General features: G+C 46.5%; 1 protein-coding gene across 1 annotated transcript; it reads left to right on the plus strand.

Moving 5' to 3' along the window:
* The first annotated feature begins 9609 nt into the window (after nt 1–9609).
* LOC117560378 (zinc finger MYM-type protein 1-like) lies at nt 9610–14594 on the plus strand. The gene is made up of 2 exons (XM_034237244.1): nt 9610–10787; nt 14383–14594. The coding sequence occupies exons 1-2, from the start codon at nt 9771–9773 to the stop codon at nt 14416–14418; spliced, it is 1053 nt and encodes a 350-aa protein (XP_034093135.1). The 5' UTR covers nt 9610–9770; the 3' UTR covers nt 14419–14594.
* The last annotated feature ends 309 nt before the right edge of the window (nt 14595–14903 follow it).

A 14903-nucleotide genomic window follows, 5' to 3' on the forward strand; every position in this document is an offset into this window, starting at 1 on the left:
CATGGAAGAGGACCAGGACACGGGATTGGCAGGACCCCCGGCGAGACAGAGAATGGCGGGGCCTCCAACGGAACAGGACAAGGGGTTGGCAGGACCCCCGGCAGGAGAGTAGACAGCGGGACCTCCAACGGGACAGGACAAAGGGTTGGCAGGACCCCCGGCAGGAGAGTAGACGGCGGGACCTCCAACGGGACAGGACATAGGGTTGGCAGGACCCCCGGCAGGAGAGTAGACGGCAGGACCTCCAACGGGACAGGACAAAGGATTGGCAGGACCACCGGCAGGAGAGTGGACGGCGGGACCTCCAACGGGACAGGACATAGGGTTGGCAGGACCCCCGGCAGGAGAGTAGTCGGCGGGGCCTCCAACGAGACAGGACAAGGAGCTGGCAGGACCCCCGGCAGGAGAGTAGACGGCGGGACCTCCAACGGGACAGGACAAAGGGTTGGCAGGACCCCCGGCAGGAGAGTAGTCGGCGGGGCCTCCAACGAGACAGGACAAGGAGCTGGCAGGACCCCCGGCAGGAGAGTAGACGGCGGGACCTCCAACGGGACATGACATGGAGTTGGCAGGACCCCCAGCGGAACCTCCAACGGCACTTCAGTAGGGACTTGAATTGGGACTTGAGGTGGGACTGGAGAGGGAACTGGAGAGGGGACTCGAGAGGGGACTCGAGAGGGGATTTGAGATGGGACTAGAGTTGGGATTTGAGATGGGACTAGAGAAGTGACTAAAGGACGGACTGGAGATGGGACTAGAGATGGGACTAGAGATGGGACTAGAGAAGGGACTAGAGGAGAGACTAGAGGAGAGACTAGAGGAGAGACTAGAGGAGAGACTTGAGAAAGGACTTGAGAAAGGAATTGAGTAGGGACTAGAGAAGTGACCTGAGGAGGGACTAGGGAAGGGACTAGAAAAGGGACTAGAGGGGGAACTCGAGAAGAGACTAGAGAGGGGACCAGAGAAGGGACTAGAGAAGGGACTTGAGATGGGACTAGAGTTGGGATTTGAGATGGGACTAGAGAAGGGACTAGAGGAGAGACTAGAGGAGAGACTTGAGAAAGGACTTGAGAAAGGAATTGAGTAGGGATTAGAGAAGGGACTAGAGAAGTGACCTGAGGAGGGACTAGGGAAGGGACTAGAGGGGGAACTCGAGAAGAGACTAGAGAGGGGGCCAGAGCTGGGTCTGGAACCATGGCTGCTGGGGCCAGAACTGGGTCTGGAACCATGGCTGCTGGGGCTGGAATTGAAGCCAGAATCATGGCTGTAAGGTCCGGTTCTGGAGCCGGAAACATGGCTGAATGGGCCGGCTCTGGAGCCGGAGCCATGGCTGTAAGGTCCGGTTCTGGAGCCGGAAACATGGCTGTATGGGCCGGCTCTGGAGCCGAAACCATGGCTGCCGGGACCGGTTCTGGAGCAAGGACCATGGCTGCTGGGGCCAGAACTGGGTCTGGAACCATGGCTGCTGGGGCTGAACTGGTTCTGGAACCATGGCCCTTTGGGCTCGTGCTGCTAACCTGGCCTTGCGACTCCTCTTAGGAGCCGTTTGGAGGCTCCGTGGACCTCCAAAAGCCAGACGAGTACCAGCGAATGGCTCCTGGACTGCAGGGGCTGACGCCAGACGGACCACACCGATGCGTGTGGTATCAAAAAGGGAATCTGGAGACCTGGGTCTATCAGGATCGGGAAAACAAACCGTGAGGTAATCCAAAAGCCAGGCCGGTAAGAATTTAACCAAATCTTGATTCCTCAGCGTAAGGTGGACTGCATCTGCCAGAGCAGCATCTCGCTGCTGAACCCTGACCGCTCCTCTCCATCGATGAGCGCAGTCAGTGAACTAGTCATGACACAAGACGAACCAACACTGAACACAGGGAGAGACAAGACTAAATACAGGGAGGGGTAATCACAAGACGAGAAACAGCCGGGTAGGGGAGGAGAAACACAAGGGCCACAGGTGAACACAATCAGACTCTAGACACACCAGGGAAACTAACGACAGGAGGAAAAACACAGGGAAAAGGACCAGACAATATACCAAGAGGAAAACATGACAGGGAGAACAGCAAAACACCCAAAACAAGACCTACAAAACGTGACATAACACAATAATCGTAACAGAGAGACTGACCGTGGCACCGATGAGGCTGCAGAACTCCTTCCAGAAGCGTGACACAAACTGGGGGCCCCGGTCGGAGACAATATCCTTTGGGAAACCATGAAGCCGAAACACATTATGCATCATGACCTCAGCCGTTTCCTTAGCTGAGGGCATCTTGGGCAGAGCAATGAAATGTGTCATTTTAGAAAACCGGTCCACTACCGTAAGAACTGTGGTTTTACCTCTAGAGAGGGGCAGGCCAGTGACGAAGTCCATGGAGATCTCTGACCAGGGTCTGTTGGGAATAGGGAGTGGTTGTAATAGTCCTATTCGCGCCCTGGAAGAGGTCTTGTTTCGAGCGCAGACAGGGCACGCCTCCACATACTCCTTCACCTCGTTCTCCATGGATGTCCACCAGAAACGTTGTTTTATAATGAACATAGTTCTCTTGACTCCGGGTGACAGATGAGCAGCGAAGTGTGAGCCCAGTGGATCACCTGTGGTCGCTCGGCCTCCTGAACGAAAAGCCGGTTAGGCGGGCAACCCCTTGGTGCAGGAGCTCCAGTATTGGCTCGTATTACCTCCTTCTCTACTGGCCAAGTCAGCGCTCCTACCACCCGGTTTAATGGGATGATGGGTTGCGGCTCCTTGACTGCAGGCACAGGGTCAAACAGATGGGACAGAGCGTCAGGCTTGACATTCTGAGACCCCGGCCTGAAGAACAAAGTCAAAACGGTTAAAAAACAAGGTCCACCTAGCCTGGCGGGAGTGCAGTCTTTTGGCTTTTCTTATATATTCCAGGTTTTTGTGATCGGTCCAGACCACAAAAGGATGCTCAGCTCCCTCCAACCAATGCCTCCACTCTTCCAGTGCCAGCTTCATGGCCAGCAACTCACGGTTTCCCACGTCGTAATTTCTCTCTGCTGGGGAGAGCTTCCTGGACAGGAAAGCGCAAGGGTGAAGTTTGATGTCCTTCTGTAGTCGCTGGGAGAGGACCGCTCCCACCCCTTCGTTGGAGGCATCCACTTCTACCACAAACTGACGAGTGGTGTCCGGCAAGGTGAGTATGGGAGCAGAAGTGAACATTCCTTTAAGCCGAGAAAAAGCCTCCTCAGCCTGAGGAGACCACAAAAAAGGCACTTGAGGGGACGTGAGGACATGAAGAGGGGCTGCAATAGCACTGAACCTCCGCACAAAACGTCTGTAAAAATTTGCAAAGCCTAAAAACTGCTGCACTTTCTTACGAGAGTCAGGGGTAGGCCAACAAGCTACTGCGCTAACCTTCTCTGGGTCCATCCTAACCTGGAGAAATGATGAAGCCCAAAAAGGTGACTGTCTCTGCATGGAATTCTGATTTTTCTGCTTTGACAAACAACCTATTCTTGAGAAGCTCTTGTAGGACCTGTTGGACATGTTGTTTATGGGTGTCAAGGTCAGGGGAGTAGATCAGAATGTCGTCAAGATATACAAAAACGAAACGGTTCAGAAACTCCCTCAACACGTCGTTGATCATAGCCTGGAAAACAGCAGGAGCGTTTGATAATCCAAATGGCATTACAAGGTATTCATAGTGGCCTGAAGGGGTGTTGAAACCCGTCTTCCATTCATCGCCCTCCCTGATCCTGACTAAAGAATAAGCGTTACGCAGGTCTAACTTGGTGAAAACCTTGGCATCCTGAAGCTGCTCGAAGGCTGACGAGATGAGAGGAAGGGGGTACCGGTTTTTAACCGTAATGTCATTGAGAGGTGAGTAGTCAATGGCCTAAGAGACCCATCCTTTTTGCCAACAAAAAAACCCCCCGCTCCTGCTGGTGATGAGGAAGGGCGAATAAGGCCTGTTTTGAGGGAGGCATCAATATAGTCCTTCATTAAATAGCATATAATCGACCCTTAGGAATTGGAGACCCAGCAATCAGGTCGATAGCACAGTCATAGCGGCGGTGAGGAGGAAGAGTCAGAGCCTTGGATTTACTGAATACTTCACTTAAATCGTGGTAGCAGGAAGGGACTGAAAGTACATCAGGAAAATATATTTCTGGGATAGTTCCCTGCCTAACACTCCCAGTGTTACATCTTCTGTCAATCTCCGCTACCTGCTTAACACAGTGATCTATGCAATTCTTTCCCCACCCCTCCGCCCTCCCAGATTGCCAATATATGTGAGGGTTATGAAGTTTCCACCAGGGAAACCCCAAAATGAGTGGATGTTGGAATGAGTTAAATAAGTTAAATGACATTGTCTCGTGATGGTTATCATTACATCTTATTTCTAAAGGCTCTGTTTGGTGAGTCACTTTAAACAACAGCCGCCCATCGAGAGCACTCGCTTCAAGAGGCTGGGGTAGAGGTTTAGTTTTTATGTCCAATGTTTTAACTAAACCCCAATCCATAAGACTTTCGTCTGCCCCTGAGTCAATGAGAGCACCATGAGTAACCACATTGTCTCTGATTTTTACCTGGATGCGGGTCAGGGTGCGAGGAGGAAAATCAGAGGAAGAGATCCGGCTCACCAACGTACTCCTCTTTATTGGTGAGCCTCCTCTTTTACCGGACAAGCCGCTTGTGGATATCCGCGCTGCCCGCAGTAGAAGCACAGACCCTCCTTTAATCGACGCTGACGTTCTGCCATCGAAAGCTTGGCGCGGCCCAACTGCATTGGCTCCTCCACGGAGCCAGGGGGCGCTGTTGTACGGAACGCAGGTGGTGAGGGGTGACGGGGCCTCCAAGAAGAAGTAGTATCCAGCGGCGAGCGTCTCCTCTGGAGAGGAGGATCAACCGCATCCTTGGATTTATTCCTTCTCCTCTCCGTCAAACGATTGGCTATCCTTATTGCCATGGATATGACAGAGTCCAAGTCAGCGGGCAGATCGAGAGGCGCCAGCTGGTCTTGTAGGGAATCCGAGAGACCGCTGACGAAAGCGTCAAACAATGCAGCGGAGTTCCAGCCGCTGTCGGCTGCCATAGTCCGGAACTCGATGGCGTAGTCAGCCACACTCCGCTGATGTTGTCGCAGCTTAATCAGAGCCCGAGCTGCTTCCCTGCCCGGCGTGGTTTGATCGAAGATCTTTCTCATAGTGTCTATGAAGTTTTCCAGAGACCCGCAGATGGGGGAGCCTCGGGACCACTCTGCCGTAGCCCACGCTGCTGCTCGGCCGGAGAGATGGGAGATCATGAAAGCCACTTTGGAATTGTCCGTGGGAAAAGCAGCCGGTTGGTGGTGATAGTGTAGCTCACACTGCACGATGAACGTCCGGCAGCCTTCCGAGTCTCCGGAGTATTTTTCGGGTGGAGCCAGACGCATGGAAGTACTGTGCGGCTCAGTAGCCCGGTTGGGATCGGAACCGGTCGCCGCTGGAACCGGAGGAGTCGTAGGAGGAGAAACAGCCTGCAGGTGAGTGAGCATACGCTGAACCGCTGCTGCCAATAGATTTACTTGGGTCGTCACCGATGTTTGTAGTTCCCCATGGCTGTTGGTTAGATTCTGCACTCCCTGCTGCTCCTCTTGTTGCCCAAGACGTTGGCCCTGAGAGCGGATGGCGTTCTTTATCTGATCTGAGTCGGCTGAGTTCATTTTTCTGGTCAGTTCGTACTTTCAAGGAGTGAACTCTGAGTTATGAACTCAATTGCACGACTCAAACTCAGATGCGGATAGTGTTTCAAAATAAAGACTTTACTGAGATTTGCACAGTAATGAAAACAAGGAAAACAAAAACACTCTTTCGAGGAAAACTAGAACAGTGATCAATAACATAGATCCGTGAGAAGTCCGTGAGGTAAGCAGGAACGTAGGTCATAGAGAGACAACGAACTGACAATGAACAGGAGGGAAACACACAGAGAAACGTATGTGAGTGAGTGAGTGAATATTAAATAATTTCATGTTTGAATTGAAAGAGTTCACATGTTTTAAATGTTTCTCTTTTTTTGTCATTTGCAAGTGAAGTGCAAGGGGTTCATAGGATTCACAGTTTTGCACTTCTTTCAGCCCTTCCTGTATTGTTTTTTTCACAATGTGTTGTGTTTTTAGCACGTTTTTATTTGTATGATGTTTTAATGCTTTGTCTAGCATTTTGTGACTTGATGCTTTATACATTCATCTTATTTACTTACTATTAAATTACATTTTTGATTGTTTATTAAATATGATATTATTGTAAATTGTAATTGTTTGAGTTATATTGTTATATCCTCCTAAGAATGCAAGAATAAAATCTACCATATCAATTATCATTACCGAAATTGTGAAACTAATTTCCGAAACACAAATATCATTACCGAAACATGTGACAATTATAGGCTATTTATATAATTAACAAATTATATTTAGCTTTTTAATTAGTGTGCATAATAAGTGAAAAAATGTATATCAGTTTAGCAGCAGGACTTTTAAAATATGTCAAGTTTCCACAAAATATAAAAATAAAACGGCTTTTGGATCAAAGGGGTAGTTGCGGTAATGAGGTAAATGAGTTAAATGAAATAAATGCATTTATGTAAAACAAAATTCCCTGGGTTTCATGCAAATCTGTACAGTCATATCAAGATTTCATTTTCAAAATTATATATATTGTTTTGCTTTTCTAATGTTTTGTAAAGTTGCGGTAATGACATTTTTCAATTACTTTTTTTGGCAAATGTGAAATAAATGTGACATACTGTCAATATATAGCTTCCATATTTATAATCCAAATTACCTAAGATCTTGGTATTTTACTTAAAAAATAAAAAAATAAAAAAATAATAATAGTTTTTTAATAATTCATCTTTGAAATATTTGAAACCAGGATTTCGTGAGAATGTCCCTATTACTTATCCTAGGTGCACATCCAACACATTGTTTATGATCGCAAGGAGACACAGAATCTAACGGTGCCCACCTCAACACTGAAAGATACAAACTCGCGACGTTATCAACAAAAATGTACATCAAAACAAGTGGCGCTAGGTAGCCCACAACACTAACATGGCTTACCTTCGTCTTTGTCTGCTCTAAACTGGTCTTCAATGGCATTAAAACGATAAAAATGATGGTGTAGTTAATCCATAGGTTAATCCAATGTGACTGCGTCCCCTTTGAAATGTTCTGATAATCCATAAGCAATAAAACAGTTTTTCCGTTGCTTGATATCAGAGCAGCGATATTTCTCCCCTCTAAGGCAAGCTAGCATACGCAGAGAGGCTACCTTTTTTTTTTTAACATGAGTGTGTGCGGGACGATTTCCCTTGGATTCTATTGGCTCTAACGGTCAGAAAGTGATGTCACATGTCAAAATCGAAGAAGGGGGGCCAGAGATAAGGAAAATCCACCCAAATGGCCCCAGAAGAGGTTTTTTTTGCTAAATCTGTCTAAAAAGGTCAAATATCACTTGTTTTGCATCAATCTTGATACAGGGTACTTATTATATGTTGTACTTTGGATTCCTAAAGCTTTTAGTCTACTAACCCATCATCCAAGGTTAGTTTTCACCAGGGCCACCCCTCCCTACAGGCCAATCACGCAGGCTGCATGGGGCCCCGCCTTGCGCAGGGGGCCCCGCCCAGAGGGCCTCAGCTGCTGTGCGCAGTTCTCCGCTCAGTTCTCCGCGCACCCCCCACGAGAGTGAGAGTGAGAGGTGACAAGGGGAGCACATCTGTAACCCGACACCGTTGCAATGAATCGACATCTGACCAATCATGGCTTTGATACGGCCACTAGTGCAGGTGAAGAGATGTCGGTGAAAAGACAGTTTCAGTCCGGCGCAAGCAAGAGGGGAAAAAAACAAAACATGAAGAAACTAGAGCATTACTCGAAGGTGGGTTATTGTATGAGTCAAATGTACAACTTGCAAATGTTGTATAAGTCAAATTGCCAATTGCCATATTAAAACATCAGCTGCAATTCATGACATGAAGAAGGCAGTCTCTGCATAGCATATAGGCTAATGGAGATGCAGTTATTTCCAGCATTCTTTATTTAACATTCATTCAAGTATGTTATGCCTTTTATCTGCTAATGTACAGGAGGAAGAGTGATAAACTGTCTGTCTAGTTGGCTTACATAACAGTTAAAGTTTACAGCTTAAAAAACATGGAGCATTTTTTCCCCTTTTATGAATTTTTATGTCAATTTGCACATTTCATGGTGACGCTCAGCCTCTCCCCTTAACTCCTAACAGTCATCATCATGTCAACCACAACACAGAGAAATACTGATAGAAATGTGTGTGTAGTTGTTGATGCATTGCTGACAGAGGGAACTAGAATACAGATTTAAGAAATATCAGTTTTTGAGCATGTCATAAGCATGTTTTGTCTTGACTATATTACAACTATATTATAATAAAATCTCATCTCACAATGTCGCTTGGGGCCCCAAGTTGGCCCTGGTTTTCACTATAAGTACAAAATACTTTTTGGACGGACACTATAATTTACAGTTTTTTACCATGTTCAATCTGAATTTTCTTTAAAATAAAAAACATCTATATTGATTCTGACTCTTCTACATCCAACTCACAGGTTTACCATTATTTTGAGAAAAAAGATTATTAATTTAACCCTTTTAGAAGGGAAGATATGGTCATTTGTGTAGCAAAGAAACTGAACGACAATCCTAAAAATGCTAAATACACACATCAAGAGATCCAAAACGAGATTTTCCAGATAATGGCAGATATGGTCCGAAGTGACCATATCTGCCAGTGCAGAAATGAGGGAAGCTGAATGTTTCGCCCTAATGGTTGACGAAACCAAAGATGTCAGTAAAAGCTAGCAACTGTCCATCGTTGTACGTTATCTAAAAGGAGAACAAGTGCGTGAAGAATTCCTGCACTTCAGACGCACAGAGGGCCTGGACACCGACTCGCTCCTCAGTACCATCAAACAGACGCTCAGCCAATGCAACATCGACCCACACATCTGTGTTGGACAGTGTTACGATGGGGCTGCTGTCATGTCGGGATGCAAAAAGTTTAAAAAGGAGGTGCCAAATGCTTTGTATATCCACTGCCATGCACACAGATTAAACCTCGTGTTGGTTGATGTGGTCCGCAACGTTGAAGCAGCAGCCTACTTTTTTGAAATTGTACAAATTGTCACAATCTTAAGGAGAACCCAAATGCAGCACTCGAGAAACCAAGGAGAATTGGTAATACACTTTATTGGAGATTCCACTGGATCTGAGGAATTCCAACCGAGCAGTTTAACGCACCGGAGGACAGCGGGCAGAAGGTGAGTCAGGGACAGGCAGAGAGTCAGGGAGTAAGCGAGGCGGTCAGCGGGGATACAGGCAGGGTCAGATAACAGGCCAGACAGGATAGTCGAGGGACAGGCAGGATCAGGGAACAGGCAGAGCAGGCAGATCGAGGACAGGCAGGGTCGGAACCGGGTAGGCAATCTAGTTTCAAACGCGGGAAAGACAAGCATGAGGCAAAGTACAATCTGGCAAAGAGTGTGTGTAAGGTGCGGGTTTAAATACTGGCAGAAGCTAATGGGTGCAGAAGAGAAAGAGAGTGAGCTAATGAGTGGGTGTGGAAAACAGGTGAGACAGGTGAATGGAAAACTACTGGTGAATGATGGAGCAGACTATGACACAAATGCTGTACAACTTCTTCGCCAAATCAGTCGCCCATGATATTTTCATCAAGAAACAGAGAGAAATGGAGCCAACTTCACAACCAGTTGAACTTGAATGGAAGCACGCTGGTCATGTCAATATACAGCGCTGGTGGCTATCCGCAAATCACTGCCTGCAGTAAAGGCAACATTTACAGAGATCATGTCTCAGCCCAATGCGCGGAGGAAAACGGAGGCCAGAGCGGTGAGTGGACTAATTGATGAGCAGTTTGTCTTGCTTCTTACGCTTTTCGAGGATCTCTCCCGTGTCACAAAATTCATGTCTGACCAGCTCCAATCTCCCAGCCTTGAGCTGTCCTCCGCAATGGACTTGGCTGATTCGGTCATAGCGACACTGACAGACAGACGCTCAGAGAAGTCATGGAGGGAAATTCAGGACAGAGCAAGCGACCTGTGCACCAAAGCCAATGTAAATCATAATGAGACACCTGAAAGGAGACATGCACAGCCTCCTCGACATCTACAGGAGTTTGTTGTGGAAGCCCAAATCGAACGCAGACCAGTTACATCCCTAGATGCGCTGCGCACAGAGTGTTTCTACCCAGTAATCGACAGACTTGTGGTTGAAATGAGAAGACGTTTCTCAACCGAGGCCGGTGGTGTCCTATCCGGAGTCTCGGCACTCAGCCCCAAACATGCATCCTTCTTAGACAATAAATGTCTGCAACCCATGGCCAAGTTCTATGGAGTGACGGAAGAGAACCCGACCCCAGAGCTACACCAGGTTAAGCGCCTTCTGGAAAGAAAGAAACAACAGGGACATGAACTGAAGGACACAGCGGAATTTCTGGTTTTAATGCGACCCTACAAGGATGCCTTTACGGATTTACACAGACTCATATGCACTTCCCTGACTCTGCCGGTGACCTCTGCTGGCTGCGAACGCAGCTTCTTCTGTCTCCGTCGCATCAAGAATTATCTAAGAAACAGCAGTGGTGATGCACGGAACAGCAACCTGGGCCTGCTGGCTATCAATAAGCAGAGGAGTAAGGCACTGGATGTCCAGCGTGTCAGACATTTTTGCTTCCAACCACAACAACCGGCAGATCATGCTGCTTTGAGAACGTCAATAGTGAGTTTTGAATATATTTTGTAATAATGGGTCATTTGAAAAAGTGTTTTGTATGACAATAGAGACACAGGCCGCCTGTTGTGTGCTGTGTCTGTCTCTCTCTGTTTACCTGTGTCTGTGTCTCTCTCCCTCTCTCTCTGTCTCTCTGCTCTCCATGACTCTCTCTCTCTCTCTCTCTCTCTCTCTCTCTCTATCTCTCTCCGTGTCAATTCTATGCCAACTTTTCTTGTTTCTGTCGCTGCGTAGCATGTTGTAACAACGTGGAATCAGCAGAATGGGCTATTGTATTGTTTAACTCACCTGTTGCTCTCTATGTAATTTAGCTGATAAAATTAGACTAATAAAAGCTAATAAAAGCCTCACGCGTGGCGTTTCACTGTAAAGGGGTACAATATAGCGTGAATGTAATTACATTACAAATACTGACTTGAGCCCCACCACTGTATGGGTTAGCCCTACCATAGATTACCCAACAAAAATGCTAATCGGACAGGAGAGGAGACACGCAGCTCTGCATGATCACCTGCAGCTCCGCCCGCTGTGATGGAGCGATGAGCGGAACAAAACACACATTTCAAGTTAGATCATCACCCTTAACTATTTTAATTACCTCTCAAACTACCTAAACTAGTTATAAATATGTTTATTTTTACTTTCGGGTCACTCATTACTGGATCAGCCAGCTGCATGAGACCACGGATACTGACAGGCTGTCAGGAGAGGGGGAGGAAAAGAGAGGCTCCGTCCTCCGTGTATTATTCTTATATTATTATATAGAGTCGTTATTCATTTGTTTTAAAGCTCAATAAATAACAAAGAAGACCTTTGACCGGCACTTTTCAAATGTTGTCCTGAAGATGTAAACTTTAACAGACATGTTGACCGGCGAAACCCCACCTCTGCTGCTAAATCCAGCGCGGAGAATAAACAGAAAGGCAACCATGGCAACCATGCATGCGCGAGAAGTCAGAAAATCACACATTTTTACGCTTTCCTCATATCTATAAACAAGTGAGACTCAACAGAGACGTTGATAACATATTTGTTGTCTGTTGATTTTCTTATGAACAAGACCATTGCTCTAGTCTACATGTTAATATCGTTAGCGTCATGGCTACCGTTAGCAGCCTGGCTAACGTTACTGTCCAAAGCAAGAAACAAACAGGAAGAATCCCAAAGAAGCAGAACATTTGAACTCAGTGCTTCGATAAAGTCAGGGTTAAACACCCTGTAGTATTTATTAAGTAGCAAGGTGTTGTTACTAATGGCGCTTTTCCACTGCAGCACTTAGCACTAGGGGTAGTTCCGGCTCAGGGCTACCTTTTCAACTTTTTTCTGGCCAGGACTGCCAACTTTTGAGTTCAGCTTGGAGTGAGATTTATTTTTGGGACCTAACCTCCTCTAGGGGGGTCCGGGGGCATGCTCCCCCGGGAATATTTTCTTTGAAATATTGAAGTTAAATGCATCAATCTGGTGCACTTTGAGAGCAAAATGAAGAGATCTATGGATACCTCTCTCAACACCCATATGAAACAGAACTGTAAACAGATTTTCTGTTTCTTTATGGATATTTTACAAATCACTCCCCTTTTAAACTGTAACTTTAAATTGTTTTACTGTCATATAGTATTTCATAACTGTTTTTATTCTCTTATTGTTTTATAACTATAATGATCATATGAAGGTGTGCCTCGGAAATAATTGTTTACATAAATGATGACCAAATCGTTTTAAGACCCACTGCGCTCTCTCTCTCTCTCACTCGGAGCCGTGTTCCGGTGCTCTCCGGCGGCAGCACTACATCCCTGAGTACAGCCATATTGTCATTCAAGAGAAAATACGATGCGTACTTCTTTTGGAAAACATGTTTTTCGTTTAGCCGATCTACCTCGTTAACGTAAATAACTTTCATGGGAGCTCAGCTCCCATTGGCTCCCACATAACTCCAACCCTATCAAACCGGCCCACACCTGTCACCTGTAAAACATGAACAGGGTGTCGCTGTCCAGGTTGCTAGGTGACAGTGCTACGGACCGCGGGTGTCAGGAACAGCAAACAGTGTGACGCAAACAGGAAATCCTCCGTAAGCCAGACCGTCTCATTTCGTAGACCGCTCGGTTTGCTGTTCCTTCACTTTATTTTTATATACATTTATTTTGGACAAAAAAATGTGCGTGAGGAAAGGCATGTGTGGCGTGAGTGCGTGAGATATGTGTTAATTGTGTGACTCTCACGCTCAATGCGTGAGGGTTGGCAGCCCTGTTTCTGGCCCTCCAAAATCGAGGTTCTTACCGGGCCAACAACCGGGCTGACTATGCTAAACTAGTGACGTAAACACTCTCGACTGCTGAATGGTCCGAGAGAATCGCTGGCAAGGGGGCTACAACTACAACAAAATGAATATATTTTACCGTGATTTAATTGTAATACACGTTAAAAAAATTATGCCGAAGTAACAACATACTGATACCGGTCTGCAGACAAGAAGGCAGGCGAAAAACCTTTTAAAATGCAATGCGTGTTTTCTGAATGGCGATCGGATCGATCAGGCTAAGCTAACACTGTATATGCTCCGTCCACACTCGGCCTACAGACATAAATAAACCAGCGACTGTATTCACCATGACACAGACAGTCTGTGGTTTGTACTTGTTTAACTTTTGTCTAGTTTCTGAACAGATATAAGGAGCTGTGAGCTCTGAGTGCTAACAGCTAACGGCTGATGTTTTGGTTTTGTGGTTCGCATTGAAGATGACGTCACGGCAGTTTTACGCAGCGTCGCTCCGCCCGCCAAACAGCCGATCGCCCCGCTTACACTACGTTACTATAGTTACTACCCAAGTTGGTAAACTGTAATGGAAACGCAGCATAAAGTGAGCCTGGCCAAGGCCTAACCATACCGTACTAAGCCGTGCTAGGTCCTGCAGTGGAAAAGTGCCATAACTGGCCTAGTACGTTTTGATCACTCTCCCTCTTTGACTACTTTGCCTTCTTGGTGTCCTGGAAACTGAACTTTTAAGCACATGTCAGGCAGGCAAGTGGCTGTGCTTCTTGAATGGTACGGTCCTGGTGTAGTATAGTGCTTTGTGGAGGACAGAGTTAACCGTGTCGTAGCAGTGCAGCCACGCCTGCTGGAATCCGGGCGTACGCGCAAAGTTCTCTGTCAGGCATGCAGTTTAAATGTTCACGGCTTTTATTGTGAAATGGAGGTCAGGACCTGAACTCAGACAGAATATAATCCATTTCATTTTCAGTGGCTTACAATGAACCAATCCTTCCCCTAATGGTGTCAATATTCCACAGCCATTACATTGTGCAATCTAGATTTTCTTCATAATTTGGAACATGATCTATTTCCTCTCTATGGATTATAACTTTGCTTTAAAGGATACGTTGATGATAGCTCAAGTATATACTGCCTATTCTGGGTTAATATTGAAATATTTTAAAGCATGTGCACTTATAAATCTATCAGATGTTGTGAATAATCTTTGTAACTTTTGTTGTTTAGGCCTTTAATTAACAAAGATCTGTCAGCCATGCAGTTTTTCAGCAGTGTGTGTTTTGTGTTTTCCTACTTTTCCTCTCTTAACAGAAATCGTCATGGGGGAAACATTGGAGAAAGTGTTAAAGTTGGCTGCCGGGGCGGCGCCTCCGTCCGTCACCATCAGCCTCATGCCGAGCTGTTACGACAGTCAGACTGTGTTAAGTGCTGTGGGAGTGTTGCCTTGACGACTATTTTTTGTGGAGTGTTTCAAGCTCCCGTTGGATTTGGGGGGTGGGCGAATGAGTGTGTGTGTGTGTGTGTGTGTGTGAGTGAGTGTGTGTGTGTGTGTGTGTGTGTGTGTGTGTGTGTGTGTGTGTGTGTGTGTGTGTGTGTGTGTGTGCGCGTGTGTGTGTGTGTGTGTGTGTGTGTGTGTGTGTGTGTGTGTGTGTGTGTGTGTGTGTGTGTGTGTGTGTGTGTGTGTGTGTGTGTGTGTGTGTGTGTGTGTGTGTGTGTGTGTGTGTGTGTGTGTGTGTGTGTGTGTGTGTGTGTGTGTGGGAGAGAAGAGCGTGTGTGTGAGAGAGTAAATCAGTGTTGGCTGGAAATGCCTGTGTGACCTAATGCACATCTGT

This window comes from Gymnodraco acuticeps, unplaced genomic scaffold (genome assembly GCF_902827175.1).
Source record: "Gymnodraco acuticeps unplaced genomic scaffold, fGymAcu1.1, whole genome shotgun sequence".
In the NCBI taxonomy this organism is placed as follows: Eukaryota; Metazoa; Chordata; class Actinopteri; order Perciformes; family Bathydraconidae; genus Gymnodraco; species Gymnodraco acuticeps.

Coding starts and splice junctions, on each gene's coding strand:
- LOC117560378 (XM_034237244.1), top strand. CDS start 9,771: ATGGAAGCACGCTGGTCATGTCAATATACAGCGCTGGTGGCTATCCGC. Junction 10,788..14,382: donor CTGCTTTGAGAACGTCAATA/GTGAGTTTTGAA, acceptor CTCTCTTAACAG/AAATCGTCATGGGGGAAACA.